Below are 13969 nucleotides of genomic sequence, written 5' to 3' on the forward strand. Positions count from 1 at the left end.
TAAAAAATACATAAGGAATATATAAGTAAATAATTTAAAACAACCTGAGAAAAAATAAAATGAACCATGAAGCGAAGGCAAAGAAATTTAATGACAGACATTTGCATAAACATGTATTTTTTAATTATAAACAAATAAGGAAAATATGATTATTAGTATTCATTTTTAAACGTCTTCGCCACTGCGCGTTGATTGGCTGTTTCCGGGCCAACAGGGTGGCGGATATTCCCGCAAAGGTATTCTTGGCCTATTCGGATTGGTCGCTGGAGTTCCAGACATCCTTCCTGATTGGCTGCATCACTTGTCAATTTACAGGCTAGAGGGCAGAGCTGGGCTGTAGAACCGTTTACACAGAGGGGAGACGTGATTGGCCGGTCTGAGTAATGTGGGCGGGGCTCTGGGTTGTGGGAAAAACCTGTGGCTTCAGTCAGTTTGAAGAAGAGAAGAGAGAAACCGGAAGTGTGGACTTCTAAATAAAAGCTTTAAAAAATATATAAATATATAAAATCTTCTTGTATTTTTTTCTGTCAGCAAGTAAAACAAACAAACATGATTAAATATTCCTTAAAATATCCATTAAACTGTAAAGTAGGTGGTTTTAACATTGAAGATAAGATAGAATAAGATTCCATCTGCAAACTCTGTCGTGAGATTTTCTTATTTATTTCTGTTCCTATTTTTTTAGAATTTCTATGTATCAATAGATTTGTAAACGTACATGTTCTCCTGGAATTGGTTGTGTTGGATCATATTATTATTACAGCGGTAGTTGTGGTATTTATCATGTATTGAACCAATTTGGCCTGAAATGGAAGGAATAGGAGCTTTATTCTGAAATCAGAGACCGGAAACCCAAAGCTGATTAAAGTTGGAGTTTGACGCCAGTGTGTCACAAACAGCTGGAAAAGACGAACCACTTCTGTCTTTCACTCTTACACGTTATTTCTTACGTGTTATAATGAACTCGTTGCTCACAAACAGTCGTGCACGAGTTCACATTTTGCATGTTTTTTCCAAATGATATTTCCTATGTTTACTTCCGCTTCTGGGTCTGCGTGGCTCCGCCCACACATTCCTGTGTGTCTGGGCTGAGAGGAGGAGGAGGAGGAGGGAAGAAAAAGGAAAGACAAGCTGCAGAGAGTCGCCTGTGGACGCTGGAGCAGAACGGAGATGACTAACAACAACAACAACAACAACAACAACAACGACAACAGCAGACACAGACAGTGACTCTCACACACACATCTGATCTAAAACCAGCTGGACGCTTCCTGTTTCCCCCCTTTCTATTTTTTTTCTTTACTCAAACAAGTTGTCGGGAAACTTTTTTTTTTGTTTCCTTCTGAACCGGAGTTGGAGCAGGAGTTGGTTTTCCAGTCCGACCTGCAGTGCAACACAACCCCTTTCTGCTGCTGGAGGAGAAAAAACAACATCCACAAGTCCGGAGAGAGAGAGAGTGTGTGTGTGTGTGTGTGTGTGTGTGTGTGTGTCTGTCTGTCTGTCTGTCTGTCTGTCTGGAGGGGATCATGGAGATCATGGACAGTAGTGAATCGTTCCTGCACTGGGACAGGAACCTGAGCGAGCTGTCTGAGGCCGCAGAGATGGACTCGGTGCTGTACACTAATGTAAGTCAATGATGGATGAGTGATGATGTGGTGAACGTGTGTGCGTGATCGACCAGGGATCGGCCTGGTGATTGGCTGATAATCACCTTCTTTATCTCACCTCAATGAGGGTTTGATGCTCCGGAGGGGGAGGGTAACGACTTCAGTGTGTGTGTGTGTGTGTGTTAGTGTCTGGTGCCCTGCTCTCCATTCACATCTTGAGCCTTGGGGTCCAGCCTCAAAAACCATGTCTCAGTCTGACAATTTTCTTATTCTTTATTTTCATTCAAACACATTTTCAGCAAAGTCTTGGAAATGACAAGACTCTTGTTGTAGACAACTTGTCATATAAATACTATTTATATAATTTTTAAAGTCAATAGCCAAGTCTTCAAATACCTTTTTTTTTTTAGTCCAAAGACTTTTAATTTGAAAACCTGTGGAAATGACCACAACTTCACCTGGAGAATTTTTTTTGCCTTTTTTTTCTCAAATTCATTAAATAATGACACAGACAACAGAGTTAAAGATGTGAACACGTTGATTATTGACGCTCTCTGGTGTCTACGCCTGCAACTAACTATTATATTCACTGCTCGTCAAGTATAAAGAGTGAAAAGTGCCCAATTAAACGTTTTCTTTGTCTTCAGATGATTTGATCGTCTTCGCAGAGACATTTAAGGACATTTTCTTTCTTTGACAAGTAGCAATTACTCACAGTGAAGAGGCTTTTTATGATTCATAAATGACTGAACTGATTAACAGAAGTCTTTCATCTCTAGTTCACAAAGTAAAGCAACTTTTACAAAAGATGTGCAAACTTCAGAAGACGTCATTTTTTTGACCATACACTTTTTGTTTATATCTCAGCTGCCGTGGTGGGCGGTACTTTTATATATGTCCTGTGTTTATACATTATCATGTTGCAAATACCACCATCTTTGAACACAAATAGATAATCGGAGGGTTTCGGGTGCAGGAGCTCTGTTAAGTGATTGCCCATATTTTCCAGAGATGGTCCTGACTCATTCGGAGGGGGTGGGAACCATACATGTCTATAATGCTTTGGACTCCTTCAGGGGTCCCCCCCCTCCTCTAACTCTGGCTCCCTCCGTCCCTCCCTCCCCCCTCGGGGGGAACTGATGGTCTCAACTTTTCCAGAAAATATGCGTCGTTCCACAGTCTGAAAAGAAGACGGTGCGTGTGAGTTCTAACTTTGTCAGACGTTCGCTCATCTGTGATTTCCTCCCAGATGACGGCCATGACGACTCACAGCTTGAATTAAATCATCAAATGTTTTCTGATGAAGATCGGGGGGCGTCCCAGAGAGGTTCGGGAGCTCAGGAGTTAGTCGAAGTGCACATGGCTGAAAATATCTAATGAGCTGGTGTAGGAGCAACCGCTGGGTTTCCTTCAGAGTAAAAGAGCCACTGTGCTCCCAGACTCCAGGTTTATTGTGTGTGTGTGTGTGTGTGTGTGTGTGTGTGTGTGTGTGTGTGTGTGTGTGTGTGTGTGTGTGTGTGTGTGTGTGTGTGTGTGTGTGTGTGTGTGTGTGTGTGTGTGTGTGTGTGTGTGTGTGTGGAGACGATGGGAGGAGCAGTTGGGTTTACAGGGATAAATCCAGCTGGCCTGCTGCAGGATGGTAATCAGACACCAGAGAGACCGACTGGGTTGGAGACTGAGACAGCTTACACACACACACACACACACACACACACACACACACACACACACACACACACACACACACACACACACACACACGCTGGCATTTACCTCTTTAGGAAAAGCTACCGACAGGTAAAGACTTGTGTTGTGAACGTGGGGCCTTCGAACGAGTCCTCAGGCTACAGTTTCTGTGGAGTACCAGCAGACTGCATCAGAGGGGTGAAGCTGCTTCGTTCTTCTTACAGGGAACGTTGAAAACTACTATAAGACAAAAGTTTATTGATATTCTGGCTTCATTTTCTTTGTGCAACGGCAGAAGGTGTAGAGGCGTCGGCCATCTTTATATGCACCGGTCCCACGTAGCCCAGGAGTAATCCAGAGTTCTCCTCCAGATGTTCTGAGGAGGAGACCGAACACAGAGGCCAGGTTGTGTCGAGACGCAGCACTAAGATGCTCTTGTTCGCCCGCAGAATATGCTATATATAGTAAAGCATGAATACTAGGTGTGTGTGTGTGTGAAAGCCAACAAGACGGCGAGTGTTTGAATGTGAGGTGGCTGGAGAAACGGACTGTTGAGTCTTTGTTCCCGCGGCCGTGGGTTGGGCTCTCTCTCTCTCTGGGGGTTTGTTGACCCGGGATTCCTCCTCACGACAATGTCAACCTTCTCCGCGCCTGAACGCCTGCTTCTCCCATGGGTCCGAGCGAGGCCCCGCCCCCCTTCTCTCTCCCTCCTTGTCTGTCACAATCTAGTTCCTCAGGTTCCCAGAGTAATGACATCGCACCGGTGTGACGGCGGAGACTCTCCCCTGAGCGAAACAATCCTCTTTGAATCTGTAGGGAATTATTAATAGATAACTCTCAGGCACGTCTGTATGACGACGGGGAGGACGTACGTGAACGTGCCTCTGAACTTACTCATTGCGATGTTAAACTTATTGGCTCTTTATGACCTGATACCAAACTCTTATATTTCTTATTTCTTATTCAACAGTTGGTGAAGTCAGTGAATGACCTGATCAAAAACCTTTTTTCCCCATGATTCAAACACATTATGACATACAGTATGTTTATCATATTCATACAGTAGCTGCTGCTACGTCAGATAATCCACTAAATCATGATCAACAGCAGCAACATTATAATCTCCTCCATGTTTACTGTTGGCCGATTTTATATCGCAATATAGTCGCTGTAATCTTCTGCATCACCGCCACCTGGTGGCCTGGACTGGAACAGCTTGTCGCAGCCGCTGCTCGCTCCTACGTCAGCAGGCACTTTAGGCCGCGGTGGAAATGAAGGCGAAAAAAACAACCGACTGTAAGCAACTTTTAATCTCTGGAAAAATGTCTTAAAAATTTGGGTTCCGGACATTATCCGTGGGTCAGAATCGCTCACGACAGCAGGAACATTTAGGCGAGCGCTCACCCAAATCTCTGGAAATGTCCGGAGCAACGTGTGTGGACGTTTTTGTCCTCGCGTGCAGACCCTGCGGGAACATTTCGGGGGAAATGTCCGGACTTCCGCGCGGATCAGTAAGCGGCTGTAACTAAACGTTCCTGGTGCTTTCGGCGGCTCCAAAAAAAAGTTCCTCACCACAGGTTCAAACAGACGAGACCCCGGATAACTCGTACAGCAACGGCCACTTACAGAATGAATGCAAAACGTGCAAATAGCCGGTGAGGCCGCGCTACTCTTCATCCCTCACGCGGGAGGGGAACCGGCTCATACGACACATTTCTGTGAGAGTTCAGGAAAAAGGCAGACGCACACACACACACACACACACACACACAAAGAGAGAAGAGGCCTCAAACTTAAATTCCGTCTGCACTTGCTTGGACTTGCATCATTCCAAAAAAGAAAAAAAGGAGGAAAAAAAGAAAATATGGCTCGTAGCTCAGCACATGTTGTCCTGAAGGAGAGAATATTTGTTCTGCACATGCTCCGGGCCTTTCCAACTATGTGTCTGCTTACATAACATCGCATGCACACGACGGCAGGCTCCGTCCGTAAATCTTAAACCCCAGCTGCGATACCAAACGCTTTTTATTAATACACGCGCGCTCTCGGTGGAGAGAGAGAGATATTTTATTTTCAGACGCTCTGTGCACACACACTCAGTCTGCTGCGCGCCCCGAGTCGAGGGGTTGAACAGCCTGATCCCTGCGGCTCACAGTGCCGAGCCTGTTCTCCGTCGGGGCAGGGCATCCTGCTCGCCGGTGGCCTCGCTCTGCCTCCCCGTGTGAATGGTGCGTGTGTCTGTAACGTGAGTGTGTAGAGAGAGCACACACACGCACACACACACACACACACACACACACACACACACACACACACACACACACACACACACACACACACACACACACACACACACACACTCCGAGCAGTGCAGTTTGTTTTTTACCGAGGGCAGATAATACTTTCTGTAACCGGTCAAAGGTCACAGTGTCTCCGTCGCCCGTTCGTATACACTGTCACTGTGTGTGTGTGTGTGTGTGTGTGTGTGTGTGCGCGCGCGTGTGCATGCATGCATGCGTGTGTGCGTGCGTGCGTGCGACGATGATACACAGTGTTGCGTGTTGCCGGATCTTCAGGTTGGTCTGGGCGAGACAAAGGCAGAATAAGGGCGGCACACGGAGAGAAAAACCTGATATTAAAATTCATTAAAGTTTTATCAGATATTGCGACAAAACTCTTCTTAACTTTAAGATAATCCTGGAGTGGGTTATTACTTTTCTTTTGTCCAATACAGAGAAAACATCGGTCAGGTGTAGAAGGAAACCGTACGGCACCACCACATTTTTTTTATTAGGCCGAACCCCGCCTCGCCTCCCGGCGGCACAATCAGCGGCTCGTCCAAACCTGCCGCGCTGGCTTGAGATCCGATCGCGATCCGGGGCAGAAATAGAGCTCCGCCCTCAGACCGGATGTCGCGATTGAACCGAAAGACACCTCCGTCAATATCGGGTGCAAAGCTTCGGGCCGCGTCCCGCGCTGGCGCGGACAAACGATCTCGTTTACTAAGTAATCTCTCGTCCGTACTAACGCACAATTGTTGCAGACAACACTACGAGCGGGCAGGAGGAGGAGGAGGAAGAGGAGGAGGAGGACAACCTCTTCATCACTGGATGAGGTCCAATCCCTTGAGCCGGTGCGAAACGGTTTCGTACCTTTGATGAAACGAGCGTTAAAGCTGTCGCATCCATTCATGGTCGGAATAGTTTCGGTGCGAAGTTCAAACCTGGCCTCCATCTTTAAACATTTATCGTCGGGTGTCGGACTTTTCTTCTTCTGTCTTCTTCTTCTGACGATAAAAAAATATTTGGCAACGTATTTCACGTCGCTCTTAATCGAAGCCACCTCGCCGACGCGCCCCCGTCCACCTTCCGAGGGGGGGGGGGGGGGGGCGGCGGTGACCTCGGCGCGGTTCGCACGTGGAGACCTTTTTTTCCATTTCCCCCCCCCTTTTTCAAAAGTCTGATGCAACTTCCACGACTCCGGCACGCTCGCGGGGCAGGCCGCCCATTTTGAGGGCGAACTCAGCCAAGGTAGCAATCAGAGAGTGGATGAGGGATCATTACGGAAAATCCACAGGAGCCTCGGTTTTCTCCGAGGCGAAGCTAAATTTATCCGTCTTGTCTGCGTCCTCCTCTCTCTTCTTTTACTCCATTCTCTATGTGCCCCCCCCCCCCCCCCCCCCGCTTTCATTTTAGGCTCCATAAAAGGTTTTAAATGATCGTGTGTGTGTGTGTGTGTGTGTGTGTGTGTATGTGTGTGTGTGTGTGTGTGTGTGTGTGTGTGTGTGTGTGTGTGTGTGGTTAGCAGGGTGTGGGTTCAACACACGCCTGAGCGGTTCAAGAAACGTCCAGCCCCAAAACGAGCCTGAAAGCAGTTCTTTATAGCCGCAGGCCGCCCGGTGGAGTCCAACACACTGACCACGCGCTCTCTCTCTCTCTCTCTCTCTCTCTCTCTCCGTCCGTCTTTCATTTTGACGCTCTTTTCCACTACTTCCTGTCGTCTATATCTTTCCTTTGGACATGAACCAGTTTGAGTTCCTTGTTGGAACCATTCAAAGTTGCCGTAGCGACAGAATTCCGACGCCCTGAGACTGGGGGGGGGGTCCGTCTGCACACGCCTCAGCGTTTCAGGGAATTAAAACATCAAACGGTCTGGAGCCTGTAAACTGCTTATTAGACAGCGAGGGTGCGCGAGTGGCGAGACGCGCTCCACTCTGATGTTTCCTTCTTTTTTGTCAAAATGGATCTTGCAGCTCACATCCTGCCCCGCGTCTGAAAGTGACCGGTCGAAGACGAAAACCTCTCCGTCCGCTGACTAGTTGACCTTTCACCCCTCCCTCCTCCATCCTCCGTCCTCCTCCCTCCTCCTCCCTCCTCCTCCTCCTCCCTCCTCCATCCTCCGTCCTCCGCCTCTTCCTCCTCCTCCCTCCTCCTCCTCCTCCCTCCTCCATCCTCCGTCCTCCTCCCTCCTCCTCCTCAGTACTCCCCCGCCTCTTCCTCCTCCTCCCTCCTCCTCCTCCTCCATCTCTCCCGCAGGACGAGTCGGCTCCTGCCTGAAAAATGCCAGAAACGTCTCCTGATTCTCTGATCTGCTGCTCAACCTCCGTGTCGCCTCTTTCTGACTCGTCCGACTCGGCGAACTCCGAGGGTTCATCCATCTTTTCTCTTTTCTCTCTTTTCTCTTCCTTTTTCGCCACATCCGTTTGCTGACACTTGCGTTCCCACATACAGCAAACTGCCCGACGCTGTCGGCTCCGTCTGTAAAGTATTATAACATATCATTCGTAGAAGTTCTTGACACAATCCATGCCATTAGCCGCGGCCGTTATCTCCAGACAACAATGTTCTGGACTGTGTTCATTGACGATGTTTTTTTTAGAACCAAGGTCCAAATCTCACAACGAAAACAGTTGGTTGAGAAAATAAAAAATAGAAGATTCCAGATAGTGGCAGCTCCAACCTCCTCGACTTACACACCTTTACTTTCTGCTCCTGTTCACAAGGGACACACTTCTTCCTGCACTGTTAAACTCTAATTGGAGAATTTAGAGAATCAAAACATGAACTTTATATGGGGTCAAATCACACTTTACACACCTTTTGAGGGGAAACTCATTCGGAGTGACGGATGAACACAGACGGACAGCATTCCTCGACTTGACAGGTTTGTGGCCTCAGACGGCTCTTGCCTCAACACGGCGATGGAGAGCAGCGCACGCCCAAACAAGTTTCTGCCTTTTTCCCAGGATTAAAACGCTCGCCATGGGGGGTTTAACTCGGCAAGACTGACCCAGTTCTTACCCAGCATGCAGCTGGGGAGAGGCGGAGAGAGAGAGGAATCATACCATACGTCAAATGACATTAGTTTTCATTAGTTTTCATTAGTTTTCATGTGATTTGTTGATAATAAGACATTTAGAAAACTACTATCAGTGTTGCTCTTACCAGTGTTACTGCCCGAGCCTCGATCAGTGTGTGTGTGTGTGTGTGTGTGTGTGTGTGTGTGTGTGTGTGTGTGTGTGTGTGTGTGTGTGTGTGTGTGTGTGTGTGTGTGTGTGTGTGTGTGTGTGTGTGTGTGTGTGTGTGTGTGTGTGTGTGTGTGCGTGCGTGCGTGCGTGCGTGCGTGCGTGTTGGCACCGTGGGGGTCAGTGTGACAGACTGGAGAGTTTGTGTGTGTGTGTGTGTGTGTGCGTGTGTGTGTGTGTGTGTGTGTGTTGGCACCGTGGGGGTCAGTGTGACAGACTGGAAAGTTTGTGTGTGTGTGTGTGTGTGTGTGTGTGTGTGTGTGTGTGTGTGTGTGTGAGAGAGAGTTGGGGGTTGAATTTTGAACTTTTGTGGAGCTGCGTGGGGCAGACGGGGGGGGAGGGAGGGAAGAGGGATCCAGAGGGAGAGGAGGAGACTTTTTTATCTGCACAGCGGCCTTCGGATAACTCATCGTTTTGACCTTTGACCCGCGTGAACTCGACACTTCCTATTCACGACACGTTTCCCCGTCGTGGCGTCTCACCGACATTAAAGGTTCTTTCTTTTTTTTCAATAATAAAACCAGAAGGAAAGTGGACGACCTCGGTGTTGAGGCGCAAACGGACATTTAATCTTCGTAATGGATCAGCTGTGATCCCCCCTCCTCCTCTTCGCCTGTGGGGGCGGAGTGTAAACACTTTGCGGCCCAGCTGGATGTCACGCCTCCTGTTTTTCTCTCTCTCTCACATCCTGTTGTATACATCCGCTCACCATCTCTCCTGCCCCCGTCACGTCTTAGTTTATGAAAAGGAGTCAAGTATAAGATCGTCTTTGTGTATTGGGGAGCTTCAAATCTGCCTAAATCACAGCAGCGACTGATTTAACTATACGGTTAAATGACCTTGTCTGGCTGTTTCATTTTCTCCCAGGATGCACCTCTGTGTGTTTCGCCTCTCTGACCTCTCACCCTGGTTCAAAGAAGGAAATCTTCCCCCGAGGTTTGGGTGGCTGGAGAATCCATTTCAGAGGGTTAAGCTGTTGTTAAAGACTGCAAACAGATTTTTAATAATCCAGGAAACAGATTTCCATTTTTTTTTTTCCCGTGAGAGCGAATAGTTAGTTGATCATTTGATATGTCACCTGCTTTAATAATTGACTAATTGACTGAAAGTTGCCTTTAAACACTTCCTTGTTCCAACCTCTAATCTTTTAATTAAAAAAAACGACTGTATTTATTGATGGAACCTTTCAAAATAGAGTCACAACGTTAGTTTTAAAAGATCAAATTGAAAAGGTCTGAGAGCAAACGATAGGAAACAGCATTAGGGCTGGAATAGATCGAAAAGAGTCAAATGAAAAGAAATAAATCAGTATAATCTAAAATAATCTGTAAAATCTTTTCTTTTGCACAATAAAAGTGACAAAGTGACAAAGCAAACTCGTAAATTCCACTCCAGACTTCATGAAATTGTCATTTTCCTAATTTCCTAACATTTTTTAACAAGAGTCAAAAGTCAAAATCAAAGTAAATGATTCATAGTTGCGGATCTTTTGCTTTTCATTTCTCCCGTCTGTTATCATCTCAACCTTCTCCCGGAGCTCTCGCTCCCTCCTTGATTACTACACTAGTTTTGGCAAACGCGGCAGGGATCTGGGTCCAGGGAGTGTCCGTGTGTTTGGGCTCTTATCCTTGTGAGAACCAGCTCGTGAGACACCCCCCCCCCCCCCCCCCCCCCCCCCCCCCCCCCCCCTCCCCCGAGGGGAATGAGGGCATTGCTGCGAAGAGAGATCACTTGTTTGGCCGAGGACGAAGACGAGGACGGCGGCGATGAGACGCCGCGGAGGGGACGATGTGGACGAGACCAATGTGTGTCTGCGCGTGGGAAGAACCCACACACACACACACACACACACACACACACACCAGATAAGACGCATGAGAGCAGCAACCCTCCAAGGCCTGCGATCCGTCTCGTCCGTCTGACTCATAACACCAATGCCTCAGACCTGCAGCCGCTCGCCCGGTGCTGCAACAACACACGTGAAGTATCAGGGTCGTCCCTTTGCGTGGACCAGGCGGAAGTCTGGTCTCACGGCCTCACGGCCTCAGCTTCAGACACACGTCTCCGTCTGCGCAGCTCGTGTTGGGCTTCGGTCGAACGCGCCTTGGTTATTGATCTGTTGGCATGAAGAGCAGTTCGTGACATATCGATGGTCGAGACGCTCACGGATCCCCAGACAATGAATCCTAAAGATTATTAGACCCAGTTACTTAAATGTGTTTTTTTTGCCCTATTGCAAGCCGCCCGTCCCACCGTCATTTTCAGTCACTGCAGGTGAGAAATAAAAGAAAAATATTGATTTGAAAGTTTCAAGACAGCGTCTCAGGAGGAAAATCTTTGTCTCAGTCTTTTTTCCCGTCTGAAAGTCTTTGTTAAGTCGAAGGCCGCTGTCGCGTCAAATGCGAAAAACGGAAAACATTCCGGCGCCATCCGTCCGGGCGGCTCAAACTGCAACGGCTTCCCGGGACGCGTGAAGCTCGGCCGGGTGTCGTCGCACCAACATCGTTAGAATTCCTCGCTGCACTCTGTTCCGCGGCTGCGGGACAAAGAGCCGCCGTCGCCTCCAGAGGGTGAAGGTCTTCGTGACTATGGGCTGAGATATGCAAATATCATAATAGCATATAAATAGTTGCTTGTGGGAACTCGGTCGCGACGGCCCGGAAGTGGAGGAACTGGAACCTCCGACCAGCTGACGGACGAATGCGTGACATTTCTCCTCCTCGGTGCCACAACAGAACAAAAAAAAAAAGACCTTTGAGTGAAAGCATTTGAAGGAACAGGGCACCGGTGCGGGAGTGACACGTTGTAAATTCGGTTCCACGAGCCAGAGATGATGATAAAGTTTACAACGTCGCGCTCGGATTATGGAAATGAGCCTTTATCTGTGAGCTGTGAACCTTCAGGCGACTTCGCACAACTTTCGCTTTTGGCTCGTTACAAAGTGAAAATATCAGTAGAAAAAGTGAGAAATGCACTTTTCCTCAGTGCATGACGACGTCTCAGTTCGTCTTTTGAGGCAGATGAGTTCGCAGATATGTCCACGACCTTTACTACGGGTTTCATCCGGTTGCTGATGGGACACGTGTCGGCCATTGGCGATAGCGGCCGGCGACCGTGGCGAACGCCAACAGACCTGCATCCAAAACCAACCGATGAGTCATTGTAATTTATCTTGACATACTATGTGTGTGTGTGTGTGTGTGTGTGTGTTTGCCTTTTTTATTAGAGTGTTTGCAGGGCTGTGCGTCATCCACATAAGTACACTCCGATGGGTCCAGGGCAAGGTACACACACACACACACACACACACACACACACACACACACACACACACCAATACACACACTCACAGGAGATAGATGACCCCTCGGCCTGTGTGTGTGTGTGTGTGTGTGTGTGTGTGTGTGTGTGTGTGTGTGTGTGTGTGTGTGTGTGTGTGTGTGTGTGTGTGTGTGTGTGTGTGTGTGTGTTAGTATTAGCAGCCTCCCTCACATCTGGTTTGGCTCTTCAGGGGGAGGGAGGTGTTACATCATCACACTTTCCTCTTCCCCTTCACTCCTCTTTAAACCATTAAGGGTTACATCAGACGCGCGCACACACACACACACACACACACACACACACACACACACACACACACACACATCCTAGCCGGAGGACAGTCCCACTGTCAAACCGCTCATTTGGCTGCCGACCAGCGGCCGACGACAGCTGGCCCAAGCTTTTTGCAGAGGAGAGACGTTTCGCTCGCTACGATCTCTGGAAGCTTTCAGCGCAAACACCGACCGGTCGAGATGGACGGATACGAACTTTCGATTCTCCACGTTAACACACACACACGAGACTTCCCAATAGCTGCCTGCCCCCCTATTACAATATCCGGAAAATGTCAAGCGTGAGCCCGCGTGAGGTTACAGCAGGAACATCTCAGTAAAAATAATTTGTGTTTCGCCAGTTTTCCAGGGAATAATTCATGAATCCTGACATGACAATATTCTACGAGTGTGTTTAATTTGGTTTGAATTGAATGTGAGGAGGCGGTTGTTGGGCCTTGGCGGAGGTTTACTCTTCTCCCCGGTTCCATTCTAGTTTAGTGTACCGCTCTTGTTAACAGCGCTAAAAGCTCTTCACCACCGCGTGGACCCGAAGCTTTTCTCCTCCATCGGGACACAGGGTGTCGTGTTTTTTTTTTTAAACCAGTTTACACAAAAGTGAATGCACAATGTGGTATTCCAGGAATCCCGCGAGAAGAGTCGCCCGTGATTCCCGCGGTGCCACGGCGACGACGGTCGAGTTCTGACACTGAACTCTGAGCTCTTTGTTCAACAGACATCTGAGCTCATTTCCTAATTTGATATGTCATTTATTCTCCGCATGAACGCGTAGAGGGGAAATGGCGTTTGCGTACTCTTCCCCCTGTCCCGACTTCCATTAAAAGATTACGATCGTGCCCTTTTCAGCGATGGTCCTCGGGCCTGTTTCCGTGCGACTCACGGGGGGAAATGTTATTCAGTATTAAGGAGTTGGTGACCTACTGATTCTCGCCCCCCCAGTTCCAGTTTAAACTCCCAGTTTGCCCCCCCCCCCTCCCCACCGCCACCACCACCCCGTTCAACTCCCTCTGGCTCCCAGCTGGAGAGTGTAGCGTTACGCTCGGCCCCCCTGAACAACACGTCACTGTTGGGGCTGCGAGGACAAAGAGGTTTCTGTTGTTCCTGTGTGTGTGTGTGTGTGTGTGTGTGTGTGAGTTACACCCCGGCGGTGACTGATCCCTGCATGGCATTTATTTTTTCCACAAACACACACACACACACACACACACACACACACGACCACAACCACACACACTGCGAATGCATTCAAAATGACAGGGAGCCCGCGAACGCCTCGCCGCGTTTCTTCCGGAGCGGCTCTGTTTTCGTGCCGCCGTGCAAAGCGAGAGAGTAAAGCAGAGACGAGCTGCAGTGAGAACAGGGCGGTGTCAAAGGTCACATGAGCCACATCTGACTCCGCGAAATATGGCTCAGTTTAGTTTTTTAAAAATGTGGTTTCTGTATGTAATTACTCTGATTGCTCCTCCGCGAGAACGACGCCCAGTTTCTCTTTCTGTCGCCATGTCTTTTTGTTACATCTCCTAAGTTTCTGCGTAGAC

General features: G+C 48.4%; 1 protein-coding gene across 2 annotated transcripts in view; it reads left to right on the forward strand.

Annotated features, from left to right (window-relative positions):
- Nucleotides 1–912: 912 nt before the first annotated feature.
- creb3l2 (cAMP responsive element binding protein 3-like 2) overlaps nucleotides 913–13969 on the forward strand; it is a 22965-nt gene continuing 9908 nt past the window's right edge. The window contains exon 1 of one of the 2 annotated variants that reach the window (XM_035616598.2): nucleotides 913–1625. In XM_035616598.2, coding sequence (XP_035472491.1) covers nucleotides 1527–1625 — 99 coding nt within the window. In that variant the 5' untranslated portion in view covers nucleotides 913–1526. The remainder of the gene's footprint in view (nucleotides 1626–13969) is intronic. The other variant, XM_035616607.2, reaches the window with a different exon arrangement.

Source organism: Scophthalmus maximus, chromosome 12 (assembly GCF_022379125.1).
Source record: "Scophthalmus maximus strain ysfricsl-2021 chromosome 12, ASM2237912v1, whole genome shotgun sequence".
NCBI classification, from domain to species: Eukaryota; Metazoa; Chordata; class Actinopteri; order Pleuronectiformes; family Scophthalmidae; genus Scophthalmus; species Scophthalmus maximus.